Source organism: Aegilops tauschii, chromosome 7 (assembly GCF_002575655.3).
Source record: "Aegilops tauschii subsp. strangulata cultivar AL8/78 chromosome 7, Aet v6.0, whole genome shotgun sequence".
NCBI classification, from domain to species: Eukaryota; Viridiplantae; Streptophyta; class Magnoliopsida; order Poales; family Poaceae; genus Aegilops; species Aegilops tauschii.
In genome coordinates, this window is record NC_053041.3 from 333358829 (window position 1) to 333374977 (window position 16149).

The 16149-nt window shown below is 48.3% G+C and overlaps 1 protein-coding gene across 1 annotated transcript in view; it reads left to right on the forward strand.

The window, feature by feature from the left end:
- The first annotated feature begins 3982 nt into the window (after positions 1-3982).
- The window catches only part of LOC109765104 (putative fucosyltransferase-like protein), a 30394-nt gene continuing 18227 nt past the window's right edge, over positions 3983-16149 (forward strand). Inside the window, exons 1-3 of the mRNA XM_020323887.4 lie at positions 3983-4430; positions 9618-9778; positions 12789-13030. Coding sequence (XP_020179476.1) covers positions 4116-4430; positions 9618-9778; positions 12789-13030 — 718 coding nt within the window. The 5' untranslated portion in view covers positions 3983-4115. The remainder of the gene's footprint in view (positions 4431-9617; positions 9779-12788; positions 13031-16149) is intronic.

Below are 16149 nucleotides of genomic sequence, written 5' to 3' on the forward strand. Positions count from 1 at the left end.
CAATCAACCAATCAGGAGCATGACATACTGAAAGAATAGTGGGAAATATACCATACCCAGCATCCTTCATGTCAGTGTCTCCAATGACAACATTAGCAGTCTTGCCGCCTTTCCCAGGATGACGCTTGTCATAGCGATTAGGGCAACTAGGAGCCCAATGATCAGGATCCCCACACACATGACAAACACCTTTCTTCTTGTCATTCTTCTTCTTGAAGTTCGTGTGTTGCACAGCCTTGTTCTTCCCATCAAACTTTGCTTTACCATCAAACTTGCCCTTGTTCTTGAACTTGTGGGGCTGGAAGTTCTTCTTCTGTACCAGATTGGCACTAGATCCTCCCTCAATACCTCGAGCACGTGTGTCCTTTGCTCTCGCCTTTTCTTCCACATCAAGAGTGCCAATGAGATCCGGGACGGAAAACTCCTGTCTCTTATGTTTCAGTAAGGTAGCAAAGTTCCTCCACGGAGGAGGAAGCTTAGTGATGATACCTCCGGCAACAAACTTGTCCGGTAGCATACAACTGAAGTGCTCAAGTTCTCTAGCAAATGACTGTATCTCATGAGCTTGCTCAACCACGGAGCGCTCTTCAGTCATCCTGTAATCATAGAATTGCTCCATGATGTACAACTCAGTGCCAGCATCCGAGACCCCAAACTTGGCCTCGAGTGCATCCCACATATCGTTTCCATTATCAATTGACGCATAAGCATCAACTATGTTCTCACCAAGAACACTCAAGAGAGCAGCCTTAAACAGAGTATCCATTTTCTGAAAAGCTTGTGCCTGTTGAGCATCAAGCTCTCCTTCAGGTTTGCCAAGAGTGGCGTCATAGCAACTCATGGTTTGAAACCATAAGACTGCTCTCACGCGCCACCTCTTATAGTGGATACCCTCAAACATAGGAGGTCTCATGGAAGCAGCAAAACCACTTGGGGTAAATTGCCTATAATAAGGTTTTTGGATTGTTGGAAATATGAGCAACTTACCTAATGATTTTATTAACGAAAATACTAAATAAAGCATGACTAATATAGCAGAGATAAAGCAAGTCATGTAATCTGACAAAGAGAAGGTAAATAGCATCTGCATATATGAACTTGAACTAAACACATCTAGAACAGACACTAGATGAAGTTGCAGATATTAAGTAGAGCCTAACATATGTAGGGCAGAGACTAGAGCAAAGAACTGCGGCAGGACTTCTAACAGAAAGAGCAAGAACACATACGGGACAGCAGCAGCAGAAGCACTGGACTTGGGGTCGACATCCTCTCCAGCCATGTCGTTGATGAGGTTGTCGACGTCGGGGAAGTAGTCGTCGGAGTCCGTGATGAAGAAGTTAGTAGTCGCGCGGAGCGCTCCCCAAAAACATTATCACCCTTCTCCCGTACATGACTCAAAAGGTGCGGTTCCGGAGGCCTACTGTCCCGACCTGTGGTGCACGCCGCAAGCCAGGATGAGGAAGAACGTAGCAGCAGCGCAGTGCTCAGGAACTTGTGGCGAGAGGAAGAAGAGGTTCTGGTGCATCTCTCTGAGGGAGCGACCTCCCTTTTATAGGCGCAAGAGAAGGAGGCGAGAGGCTGCGCCGGGAGCTGAAGAGAACGAGGGAGACGAAACGAACAGGCAGCAGGCGAAGAGGTGCACTGTTCGTATTCAATTCTCCACTACAGCAAAAACGCTTCAGCTTCCGCGTGACCTTTCGTATACCCGTCGTGCGTGGCAAAAATTTAGACATCGGCTCGTTCCCGCAACCCGCGGCGCGTCGTGACGAGGCGTGGCGTGGCGAGGTGGGCGGCGAAGGAGGAGCGCGCGTGGATGTCCCTCTTGTTCTCATCCTCATACATGTGGAGAAAGAGCCTCCCTTATAAAGAGGTCAAACTCCCTCTAAACTAGCAATGTGGGACTAGACTTTAGTTCCACCTCTTGCCTTGCACGAATGAGCTGCGTGGGCCTCTAGGATTTATTAGGAATTTCTGAAACTGCTATTGGGCTAGGCCCGAAATAGACAAAATTCTAGCACATCGGTAGGCTGGCTCTAGCTTGTACCATTGAGACATGGCCGTTCATGGCATGCTTGTATTGCACCGCGAATACTCACTTGCTTCCTTCCTCATATAGGGCTTGCAACGATGAGGTACTGCCCCAGTAGCAGCGTAGGGAGCAGGTGAACTGCCCTGTAGCCGCTGTGAGCGATCTCATCCCTACATAGACCTTGCTGGAGCCCATGCGTACCGACTGGTCATTCAGCTCCCATCCCTCTGCTGATGGTAACAGCAGTGATCGAGGCATGGTACGCTGCGCAACCTCCCGAAGCCAGGTTTCTTACCCCCCGGACGGGTTGATGACGCACAAACGTAGCCTCCCGGGTGGTTCCTGCGAAGAGCTTCCCGGGGCCATCCCGACTCTGCATCTGTAACCATTCCTCGATGGCCCATGTCATAGTCCACCGGGTAGAGCGGGGTCTTCAAGGGTTATGATCCCGTTGAGGATTATTCATGGGCCCACTGTCAAGGCCCAATACACCCGGTTAGCAATACCTTAGTTTTTCTTACGCCGACATCCACCATGTAGACGTCGTAGGTGGAGGTTGCCGTCCAGTTTGCCCGTGTTGGATGGTGCGGCGCTAGGCAGATCGCCGACATCTTCATCCATGTCGGTTGCCTCATCGAAGGCGTAGTCTAGTACGTCGGTTAAATCCTCAATTGTAGCGACTAGGTGGGTGATGGGCGGGATGTAAATTTCCTGTCATCAGCTTTACATCCGATCTGGTCATTGATTGAAGACCGGTCGTCCGAAATCCTAAATTTCTGGATTCGGTCCAACATATCGTTTAAAAGCAAGAGGTCTACCGGGCCCATCTCTTTACAGTAGGCATGGCTAACTTGCAGTATGCTCGACGAAGCGGGTGACACAACTTCGGAGCGCGGATTAGACAGGGAAAGGGCCTCGTCTGATGTTGAAGAGAACAAATCCAAACTTGAGGTTGGTTCCGAGGCGGGACCTGATCCGAAGATTGGATCTGAGGTTGGGTTTAAGGTTAAGACCACGGTGCCCGCAGGGTTCTCCAACCGATCTGGCGTCCATACAGAGAGGGCGAGATCGCCACGGGAGTCGGCAGTGTATTCCAAACTGCCAAATTCGATGATATGATCTGGGGCGAAGCCTTCAACACGGGAGTCGGCACGTCCGAAGAAATTGCAACCGCAACACCTCTCACCCCATGTCTTCCAAGCGCGTCATCTACATTTATAATCCTTGCGGTGGTGACATATTGGTTTATGGGGGGGGGGGGTCACTTTTATGGGTATTACCAACTTGCCAACGTTGGAAGTCCTTGCTTGCCGTGAAGCTTTGACTTTGGCCAAGGATCTAGACATCTCCTGGATCTTGATTTCTTTGGACTGTGCTACATTAATAAAAGATATCCAGGCAAAATAGGGTGGAAGACATGCAACTATTATCCAGGAGATTTGTGCTAGCAAATCAAGGTCTCAAAACTTTGAGGCTGATAGCTTAGCTAAATTTGCTTTGTCTGTAGATGTTGGAAGTTATGTGTGGTTACTTCAATCACATGACATTGTAACGATTTCGTTGAACTTGCTTGAATAAAGAAGATGTATATAAAAAAAATGCTATTTTTTCTTTTGAACACAGTACAAACGCAAGCGCTCATATACACGCGTATACACTTAACCCAATGAACGCACACACGCCCACCCCACCCCTATGAGCACCTCTGAAAGGCTGTGTCGGCATATCATCTTGAAATTTACAAAGTCACCGTGGTCACCTCGTCGTCGACGGGAACGTTTCCTCCCACTAAATGCGCATCGCCGGAAATTCTGAAATAAATCCAGAAATAAATGCGAGCACCAGGATTTGAACTCTTGTGGGCTGAGAATACCACATTTTCTCTAACCATCCAACCACATGTTGATTCGTAATTTTTTAAAAAAAATGCTGGATCATATTTGCGCAGTTGGGTTGCAGGTGCTATAACGTCGACTACGCCTTCGGCTCATCCCCGCGCCTCTATACCTCTCTTGCTCCTCCTGACCTGTCCACCCTAGCCGCCGCCAGCCAACGGAAAGAGCCGTGAGGCTCACTAACGCCCATGAAGGGCTCCCACTCGCAGTCCCAGGCGGCAAGCCGTCGGCGGCGCTGTGGGTGGCTGCTCCCGCTTCTCGTTGGTGTTGCTTTTGTCGGCGAGATCGCGTTCCTCGGTCGCCTCGACATGTCGAAGAACGCTGCGGCGGTCGAGAGCTGGACCACCTCCTTCTACCGCCTCTCTTCGACCTGGGGCGCGGACGCACCTCCGGGTAGCGGGGACGACGACGACGAGTGCGAGGAGCGGCTCGAGAGGGAGGACGCCGTGCCCTACGACCGCGATTTTGAAAGGGATCCCGTACTTGTCGGCGGTGCTGCTAAGGCATGTTCCTTCCTTGCAATTTGGTATCGACGTTGACGGACTTGCCGGATCTGCTGCTTATTTCGTTCAACGCTTCATTGGGGGTAACATTAGCAGGTGTATAAGTTCCAGTAATCTCTCCCGAAAAAAATCTAGATAATCTTGCTAGACAATCGTCATATGAACTTTTGGGAGGTTAGAGTTCCTAGATCGGCATTTTAACCAACCAAATAGGAGTCATATGCGACAACAAAGTATTGCAATTGAATTATTATTCGCAAGTACTAGTTTCTTATGGTATATTTTTTATGAGATATAACTTGTATTCCATTGGTCAAATTGCTGATCTAGAAATATGTGTGGATCCTAATAACCAGAAGGGAGGGACTAGATATTTTGACAGAAGCTTGTAGAGCTCCTGAGGGTGGAACATAGACCTAGTGCCATACTTGGTGAAACACAATGCCAGTTTGGACTTGCTATTTGAACTGTAAGTTCGTAATTGTGAATTTAATGCAGTGTCTTGTAATAGTTGGAACTTCGAAAACTATCAGAAGAAGCTCTTTGGAGCATGGTTAATAGTATAGTCAATAACCGGCTATTTGAAGTTGCCACGTCACCTAGAGTCAACCTAATAGCCCACTCATATAGTAGTTAGTCATACTTTTTTTTACAGAACGTGCAAGAGAATTGCGCGTCATTTCATTAAGGATGGAAGAAAGGTTTTGTAACAGCCGTCCTGCACGAGTGCAGGCAAGCACAGCAAGAGAAAAACAAAAGTCCGTCCTGCACGAGTTAGTCATACTTGTATATTGTGTTATTACTATGTGGCCCACCTTTCTCTCTCGGACTAGTCCGAAGCCACAGCGGAACGACAAGGCCTACAAATATTGGGAGGCAGCTACACACAACTCGGCTTGGATGGATCGGGCGACTTTGGCCAAGGCATGGCGCTGGCTTAGGATAGGCACTGTTGAATTAGTAGTTGGTTGCTAACATTTGCCATCAGAGCTGTTCGACCCCCCTTCCTCCCAATTTTCCACAAAATCCCCACCAAATTTCTTCTTCCACCACCACTATGACTTTGATGCGAGCCATGATTGAAGAGTGCCCGAGGATGAAGGCGCTACATGCCTTCCTCGTGGCAAACCCGTGTGATTCCGACCAGAAGTGAGATGAGTATGTCGCCCTTGCCCCTGCCCTCGCCGGCTTCCTCGACCCCAAGCGGGACTCAGCAAAGGTGTCGTCGGTCTCATCAACGACGCTCTCACAGTGAGTGTTTGACACAACATCTTCATCACCAACCCAACCCATACCTTTGCTTTGGACGTCTTGCTCGCTTCCTTCGCGTCGGCTTCGTCAACATCGAACTCGACTGCGGCTACACCTGCAAGGAGCGATGTCGAGGAGGCTCTCGTGGATCTTGTCCCTGCAACTAGTGGGTTCTGCACCATAGCGCACACCACTTGTTCAACCTTGGGTTTGATCCCCATCAACATCGCCATCCAAGTCGCCGAGCTGCATCGCCGATCCGCCTCTGCTCGTGGTGATCGTGCCTCGAACGATCTGGTGTGTGTGGAATCGTCGCATCCCGTGAACCGGTCATTCCTCGCCCTTGGCCATGACATCGGCAAGGCTTTGCCCAAGTCTATATCAGGCTAGATTGTCCGTTGTTCGACCTCGGGTTTGATCTCCATCAACATCGCCATCCAAGTCGCCGAGCCGCCTCTGCTCGTGGCGATCGTGCCTCGAACGATCTGGTGCGTGTGGAATCGTCGTCTCCCGTGAACCGGTCATTCCTCGCCCCTGGCCATGACATCAGCAAGGCTTTGCCCAAGTCTATATCAGGCTAGATCATCTGTTGCAGCGGGATGCGTGGATCGCCCGGTTCAATGTCGAGGTCAATAGGAGTTCCACTGATTTGTTGGCAGCCATGACGGATACGGACTCGCCGGCCTTGCTCGAGCTCGTGTCCACTTTGGAGCATCCTTGCAACACAGGCGCATGTGCCACTGTGGTGGAAATAGATGACCTCAACCTTGCAGCGTATGTCTTCGACGATGGGTCAAAACCTCGTCACTCTCTCATTGGTGCTCACATTCTCTCCTGCACTGGATATCATTGATATGGCCATGACCGAGCAACAGGACAACTCTGAGGAGAAGGGTAAATCTGTTCAGAAGATGGACATCTCCTCAGTGCAGCATGCCATCACAGTTCGTGAGTTCCTTCCATTTCATACTCGCCAGTTTTTTCCCTGTGAATTGCCCTAAACTACTGCTGCATTCATTGATCCGCCCTTTACTGCAATGGGATGACAAACCTGTGTGGCGAACCCATTTTTCTCTGAATGTGTCGTCACTGAAATTGCAATTCTGCGAGCAGAGTTTGCCTATTGCCGCTCCATTGGATAGGAAGCTCAGTGACCATACTGCTATGGGCTGCAACTTTCCATACAATCTTTCTATTCTGCTCTGGTTCATCTGAAGGTGTTCTCATAATTGTTTCTGAACAATTCCAACTGGCAATTGCCTGGGTAATGCAGTTAGAGTGTTTGGAGCCGTGGGACTTCCATTCTTCAACAATCCTGCAACCGACTGTTTTTCATGGCTATTGCAACAAATGTAGTGCCTATTCAAGCTTCGGAATGGTGGTAACAGACAACTGTACTTTGCTATATGACCGTGGGCTGCTCCAGTGGGAGATTGCTTGGTTTTTCAGGATGGGCACTTTCCAACTTGAACTCTTGTTATGCATTCTCGGGCAGGAAATTACTGCGAAGGGTTGCTTGCATATGACATGGAATTCTGGTGGTTTGGCATCTGCTATTCTTGGAATTCTGTTTACTTCCTAATGTCTCAATTGGCACACCAAGTCCAAGGCATGTTCTGTAGCAAAAAGCAGAGATACTACTACTGCCTCCACAAATGAGAGGAACTTGTCTCAAGAAACTGATGGAAGATCTAGACCCTCGAATGGTTATATTGCCTCACTCCGGGTCTCACAAGCAGCTGCAAACCATGGTGGATCTGCTACAGAGGGACCTGAAGTCACCCCTGTTATGATTTCTCCATCACAACCAGATGACCTGCTTGTGAGAAAAACCGGAACATCTTCCTTTAGAACAAGACAGCCTGCTTGACCAACTTAAAGCTCGAACCACCAATGGACCATCTTTAGGGAACAAAAAAGTTTACATGTCACCTTTTTCTGATAATGTTAAGACACCTGATCTGCTGAACTGTCAAATAGCTAGCTATGCACAGAGTCAGATTCTGATAGCTCACAAATAATGGAGATAAGGCCTGCTACCCGCACCTTTAGTCACAAGAAAGCACCAGAACCTCCAAGCAGCTGAATAAGAGCCATAGCATTCAAATCATGGTCTGCTCAGTTCACATGGTCTTCTATGTCACTCAATGCTGTAGCAAACTCTGTGTTGGTACAGTATCTGCACTGTAAGGGACCTCAAGTCACCAGCGCGGCTAATTGCGTGGGCCTCAAATATTGGGCGGTTTGTGGTCCAATTGTATGTCCAAATCTACCTTCCCCACGGTCTGGAATGATGGTAAATTTTCCTTCAGGACCTGATGATGGGCAGGAAAGTTATATGCTTCAGATTATGGAATTCTGTTCCGAAGGAATGATCCCGTGGAATTATGCGATACCCCAGAGTTACTGCCTCACCAGTGATCATAATCGATGGGATCCTGAATTAATGCAATGGAGGATTCCATAGTTACATCCACTACTGGAGGGTTGGTCTCAGTTTTGTCCTGCTGGAAAAACTTCCTTCCATGGGTACGATTATTCAGATCGTCCGTGGGAGATTGCATGGTAAACTGCAACATTGGCAATACTTTATTTCTTACGGGGTATGCACCCGCACCTTACCTTGGAGTGCTTCACTGTGACCTGCTACTTGGTGATTGGGATCAAATGCTCGGATGTTCGTTCTATCTATGTGCTGCACTTGCCCTCGAACCCTGGTGGTCTTACTCGACATTGGTTTGGGATCAAGCCAAAATTCATGGAATTTGCTCGGTGGGTGCGAGGAGGGCAGATGTTTGTGGCGCTGACGTTCTGCTGTGACCACTCCTTAGACGGTTTGACCACGCGCTCTCCTTCGACCAAGTCCGTGCCAACCATGACTGCTACCTCAATGCATTTTTCGACCTAGTCCCCGTCGACCACGACGACTAAATTGACCTCGTACAAGGAATTACAAATACCATGAGATTTTTGCTTGAAGGCAAGCCGAATTTTATGGAGGGGTAATTGTGAGCCACCTGGGTCTTGCCGGCTTTGAACAATTACCCGGCCCAGCCCAAAGCCACGAAGGAAGGACAACGTTTACAAATATTGGGATGCAGCTACACACAACCTGGCTTGGACGGATTGGGCGGCTTCGGCCGAGGCATGGCGTTGGCTTAGGATAGGCACTGCTCATCTTCTTTCTCTGATCTCCACCTTCCTCTCAAATCCTCCTCTGTAATTCCAGAGTTGGAACCAAATTCATGTCAATCAAGTGAATTAGTAGTTTGGTTGCTAACATACAGGATAATGGGGAAAAATGCAGCTTGCGGAATTCTGAGTGGGTCATGTCATGTCCGTATCACTAGTTCGCTACATGCACGTAATATTTAGGGATGCGATTTTGCTGACCTCCGATCCATCTCACTTAACTGGTCGTTCACTTTATGCACATGGTTCTTGATTTGTTATGAAGCAACTAATACTCTGGTAGTCCCATTAATTAGCCTGACCCAGTTCACTTGCATGCCTAATTTGTAGTTGTACTGCAAAATTTGGAAATTGTGTAACACGACTTGGTAATTGTCATTGGCATCATTTATCATAGTATTGAAGAAGCTCCTGGGAATCAGGATTGTTTACATGTTGCTAATAGATTCGAACGCACATGGTGCCATGCTGATGCAATCATATAAACAAGCGGGGGTAGTGCACTAGTGTGTTAATCAAGGAACACTTTCTTAGTACAAAGTGCTAGTATATTAAATGTTCCCCTTTAGAATGCTTTGGGCGTACTTTGTTCATTACAATGCTTTGGGCGTTTTATTGTTTGTACCATTGTCCACATGACCATATTTGATGCATCATATCTATGGCATTAATGTTCCTCTCCCTTCTTTCTTTTGCTTTATTTGCTGTTTCCACCTATATGCTCATGCATTTCCCCCCTCTCAGGATTGGAATAGATGTTCTGTAGGATGTGAATTCGGGTTTCCAGCTAGTAAGACACCTGATGCTACTTTCGGAATCGCTCCAGATCCTTCCGTAGAGAGTATCCTCAGATCAATGGAATCGTCTCAATATTATTCCGAGAACAATATTAATGCGGCTCGAGGGTGGGTAAGATGTTTCCAGTTATTTTGTTTGCCTGCTGGAAATGACATGTCAAAAATTATGTACTGTGCTCTCTGCTCAGAGTAAATAATAGTGTTGATGAACCAGAAACTCATGATTGTCATATGCTTCCATATACAACATAATCCGTCACTCCTTCCCTGGCTCCTAGCTCCTTATGATATACATATTAAGTGCATTATTTACTGCGCTAATTTGTTTGTAGGTTCCATCGTTGTTTAAACTTTCAAAATAGCATAAGAAAGTATGGTGGTAACTATTTGGCTATTGGATCAGTTATCACTTCAAAGGAAATCTAAAAGAGAAAAATTCATTGTAGGTCCTATAACTTGTGTCGGTGGTCACTTGAGAAAAATTCATTGTAGGTCCTATAACTTGCGTCGGTGGTCACTTTAGTCTCTGTGGTTCAAAATACCCGAAATACCATCCCTAAACTTGCTCTAGGGGTTCACATACGGTCCATTATACGATTTTCTCTATGTATGCGCTGATCTGGTCCCAGTCAACTCTAGCCACGCGTGTGTTGACTGCCACATCGTCTTACCCGCCGAAATATGCTGGGAACCAAGGTCTTTTTTGCAAAATGCCCACAAATTAAACAAACACCACACCGCACCCTCCTTGCTCCATCTTCCCAGCCACCGCCTACTTGCTCTGCTCGACGAGCTCACCGACGACTGCCGCAACGACTACCGCAACCTCATAGCCTCCGCCATGCACGGTCACTTCGACACCTGCGGTTTGTACGTTGACCAGCTGCAGCGGCGCTGCGCTGAGCAGTTCAAGGAGGGGTCGTCGGCCTGGAGCACCTCGCTGCCGTCGACAGGCTCTGCGAGATCGGCGCCCGCGGCATGGGCGCGGCGCCGCCGTCTCGTCAAGCGTCAGGTCCATGAGCATTCTCTTAGATAACGAGGAATTTGAACTCGCAGCACAGCCACGCGAACGCTGCTTCCGATTGCAAGTCCAGTGAGAATTCAAAGCAAGTTGCAGTAATGGCGGAATTTGTGTGCTTGGGTTGGGGCGTTGGGCATCTGGCATCGATTTACCGTACCGGGGAAGCTGCCACGGTTTGCTTGGTGAAGCTGCAATAGACGGTGGCGGCCACGACGGCGCGCAGGGCCCACCAGCGCTCCGGTCCAAGTACACCATCTTCTTAGCCATGTCGCGGTCCTTGACCAGTGCCCACTCGAGCCTGGCGCCGGCGTGGCCGATGATCTTGGACATGGTGAAGAGCATGATATCGTGGGCGGCAGTGCCGGTGATGGGCGTGTACTGAGGTCAGTAGTACACAAGGTCGGGGATCGCCTTGCCGGACTCGGAGCTCAGGAAGGCCTCGCGGATGGCACCGTCGGGTTGTTGGGCGAGCAGACCAGCTCGATGTGGCCATCGCCGTCGAAGGCGTTAGAACCCGAAGAGCAGCAGGTCCGTCTGCGGCGGCACCAAGAACGCCAGCACAAGCTCTCCTACTCGTGATCATGGCCAGGGCCTTCAATCTTCATCAGCTCGCGCCCTTCAGCATACACGCCGACACCTGCACCGTGCTGGCTGTCGCCGCGGTCGTCAACTTCAATTGAACTAGCAAGTGCTGCACTAGCAGGGGCAAGGACGCCTGGCGTCAATCCTCGCCAAGAACACCTCCGGCCGTGTCCGTGGTCAAGTCCCCAGTAATCTAGCCGTGCTGGTTGGAATTCAACCCTAATATGCATACCAGTTTAATTTTTTTCTCATCGATTAATTGGATGTATTTCTATTTGTGCAATCAAGCAATCAAGCTCACTTCAATTAACTATTTGCTTGTAGTGGTGCACTAGCAGCATCTACCACTAGCTTGGTAGTAACTAGCAGCAAGGGCACATTCGCAGCAGAACTAGCAAGTTGGGATCGGGTCTTGCTTGCCAGCCGGAGGCAGTGGCGGCACACATAGTACATATGGACGCCTTCGGCTAGAGCACGCAGCCTCCTGTGACCGTGCCGAGCTGCCAGAGCGACGACGCACTCCTCGCCACCTTCTTGGGCGCGAGCAGCTTCAAGGAGCTCCACTCTGGCACCGCCGGCGCTGACCGTGAGCTTGAATGCCTACCACGGCGGCCTCGACCTGCCGTCGCGCCAGAGCGACCTGAGCCTCCTGCGGTGCCAGGATGGCGCCACGCTTCCCGGCCACGGCAACGCGTCGTCCAATGCCTTCTTGGACCAGCGCGGTGGCTTCTGGTGCCTCCTCTTCAGCAGCGGCAGCCCCAACTCCACTTTCCTGCTCGTGGCCGCAGGCAGGGGCAAGGACGCTGTGCCGCTGCCGAGCCTGACCCAGACCCTCGCCAATGTCGCTCCCCGCGCCGCTATAGGGGATAGCGCAGCCACGCGCGCATGTCGGGCCCGTGGGCGTGCGGTGGCTCGGCGCCGACATGGAGCCGCTGGTGGGCGACCTGGGGCTCGACCGTCTGGCCTCCGGCGAGACCGCCGCCCACCGGGGTAGTGGCGGCACGTCGGTGCGGCTGTTCGATCGCCGATGACGCCCTACTCTACTTTGTTCCGACCAGATGCGCACCGGGGGAGCGGGGTCGTGGGAGGTTCTTTTAATCACTGCGTTTTTGCAAAAAAACCCTTGCTATCCTTCGTATTCAGGCGGACAAGAGGACATGGCAGTCAGCGCACACGTGGCACGGGATGACTGGGGCCAGATCAGCATGTACGTAGATGAAATCGTATAATGGATCGTATGTGAACCCCTAGAGCAAGTTTAGGGATAGTATTTCGGGTATTTTGAACCACAGGGACTAAAGTGACCGCCGGCGCAAGTTATAGGACATAGAGTGAATTTTTCTCAATCTAAAAATGAACACTGCTTTTGTCTTATATTATACTCACTCATTACCATATTATTTTCATGTATGTCCAGCTGTTGAACCATCCATTGTCTGTGGTCCTTGTAGGCTTTGTTCGTTCTGATAATTATTATTCTAATATATTGGGTGATTCTAATCCTTTCTATCACAGAAGAGGGTACCAAATTGTGATGACAACCAGCCTTTCCTCAGATGTGCCGGTTGGCTACTTTTCATGGGCTGAATATGATATCATGGCACCTGTGCCTCCAAAGACTGAAGAAGCCCTAGCTGCAGCCTTTATTTCCAACTGCGGTGCACGCAACTTTCGTTTGCAAGCCCTTGAGATGCTTGAAAGCTTAGATGTAAAAATTGATTCTTATGGTAGCTGTCATCGTAATCGTGATGGCAAAGGTACACTTTTCTCTCAGTACTTTGCTAGACATATACTTATTTATTAAATATTATAGCTTATAAGCAAATGCTAGATACGCTCTGTTATGCTTAGAAGACTATCTAGTGACCAGCTTCTGCAAATTTAGTATGATGGTATTAATTGCAATGCAAGTGATAACAATACTGGATACTGAATATAGCAGTTGTGATGCTGTCAGTGTGAATTTTTAATTGAGATGAATTACTTATCGAATCTTACTTTGTATGGCATGACGAAGACAGATAGGACAAACAGTCACAGAGAGGAGAGTTTTGCAACGCGCAATCTCTGCGTCTTTTCTGTTTTCCCTTTGTTCGGAGATAACCAGCTTACCGGACTTGTACCAAGGTAGAGGATGACTCCATTTGTACTCTTCCTGTCATCTACGTCACCCCCAAGCTGCTGTCACTACAACCGAGCAGTTTCTTCACTTCTCCCATAGAAACAGCCCAGCTTTAGTGTTCCCTTCACGCATGATGAGGACCGAACCTTGTGGCAAGATCTGATCTGTTGCGGCCTGACCTTTAACGACACACCACCTTCAGTAGCAGCAACCTCTCGCCTGCGCACACGATGTACACGAGTAGAGGGTTTGAAGCTTGCGATCCAGCACGAGAGAACCAATCTCGACGAAGGAACTCACACGCAAAACAATTTCCTCGCAGAGAAATCGCAACACGGAGGTTTTCTAAAGCTTCCTCCAAAACTTAGGGATTTTAGACAGCTTCCCCCAAAACTCGATACGGGTATTTACCCTAAAAACACATCGTGTTTATTCATAAAATATATCCTCCGTTTGCACCCCTTTGTCAACGACTGCCGCAGATGCCTACAACCCCTTGTCAATGACCGGTGTATTCATCATGACCTGTGTACTATGAATGTTTGCGCTAGGGTATTGCCGCATCATCCTCCCTTTCTTGAAAAGAAAACGTCCGTGTTTTCAAGTTGTCCTTCAAAGCTTTTTCCTTGCATACTGTCAGCACCATATCTGAGCAAATCAATTTCTCTTCGATTGGCTTTGTGTCCTTTGCTTCCCATCGTGGACAAAAGTATATGTATTCATCCTTCTGGCATGTGTTGCATTGCGGTCGTACTGCCATGGTTGTCCAAGCAATAAATCACAAACTTCCAGTGGCAAAACGTCGCACTCCACCTCATCAATATATGGTCCAACTGAAAATGACACACGCACCTTATGTGTAATTTTGAGCTGTCCACAACTGTTCAACCGCTCCAAATGATGTGGTTCGTCGTATCGCCACGTGGACAAACCAAGCTTTGCAACCAACGCCCTGCTAATGCCATTTGTGCAGCTACCTCCATCGATAATCAATTTGCAGGAAATTCCCTTGATATCGCACCGAGTCTGAAACAAACTCGCTGTCCTTTGTCCACCTTATTATTACCATACTGTACCCTCTTGATTTGTATGTTCAGCTCAGTGAGTCGTATTGCCTCTCCCTCCTTTATTTTAATGGCCGCATGTGCTTCCTGAACCTTGCCCATAGCATGTACTATTTTTGCTATTCTCATCTCTATTAATCACCATTGCCCCTGACTTGTTGAGCTCCTCATGTGAAGAAATATTTTTAACTACAACAAGATCACTCTCAGCCCCTTTCTTTTCTGGTAATATCTCAGCTTTGTTTTTCTTTGCATCAATTGTAGCGTGTGCATGGTCTCGCCTCTTGCGATCTACCAAATATTTTTCGGAAGTGTAGGATTCAAAAGAAACCCACTGCCCCTTATGAAGAAACTGAATTTTCCTCCAAGAAAAACTGCAAGATTTGTCGCTGCGTAGCTCCCTCTTTTTTGTCCATGGTTGACCCAAAATCATAGAACATACGTACATATTGGTGAGGAAACACATCACGAACAACCAAGTCGGTAAATCCACATAATTTGAAGCGCACCTCCACTTGATATTTGATAGTTAGGAATTGGCCCTGCCACGAGAGCTTATATGGACCCCCAAAAACAAAAAGAGAGCTTATATGGGTCAGGATGTTCTATCACTGATAACTTCAACGCATCCACCATGGTTTGACTCGCCAAATTTATTTTTGAAGAACGATCCATCATTGTAGCACAAGTAATTCTTCCCACTTGCACCCTTGTGTAGATCTGAAACCAAGAAAGTGCAGTTGCCGGATCCTTCTCACTTCGTGACATCTCACCTTCGAAGTAATACTCCGTTCTCATTGCAATTTTAGAATCTGTACCAACAAATTATTGGGGAAATTTGCACCGTAATAAACCCAGTATTCTGATACCAGTTGATGAGATTTTTAGACAGCTTCCCCTCAAAACTCGATACGGGTATTTTACCCTAAAAACACATTGTCTTTATTCATAAAATATATCCTCTGTTTGCACCCCTTTGTTAACGACTGCCGCAGATGCCTGCAACCCCTTGTCAATGATTGGTGTATTCATCATGACCTGTGTACTATGCATGTTTGCGCTAGGGTATGCCGCATCAACGCAGGATATGCTTCACGGCCGCCGAGTGATCTGTTGCAGGTTTGTCCATGTATCCGCTAACCTCTGAAGTTTCCGACAGCAAACATACTGGGTCAGATTGCTCAATATTCAGAATATAGAGCCTCTTGGGTGATCTCCTGACTTCTGCAAGGACCTTGCACTCCTTACCCAACATAATCATCAGCCCTTGATCAAACAGCGTACTCGCAACCAAACTCATCCAACTGCCCGAGACTGTTTATATTGCTTTTCAGCTAAAGTTCAGTTAACAGTTGGTGTTCACCATTGTGTGCAAGAAAGAGAGCTGGACCACATCCCTCGATGCCCACAACTAATCCATCTCGAATCAAACTGAACTTTTAATCTTTCGGTCCAGCTTGACGTACTTCTCCACACAGCTTGTCATGTGGTTGCTTGCTCCAGTATCAAGATACCAGGACTTGTTTCGTGACCCTGTCATTTTGGGTGTGACTTTTTCTTTGTGCGGTATCACCTGGTCACCTGTGACTTCAGTGTTCTCAACCAGCTCACACACCTCAGTCATGAGCAGCGCAACATCTTCATCAGTTTGGGTGTTGACTTTTTCTTTGTGCAGCATCACCTTGTCACC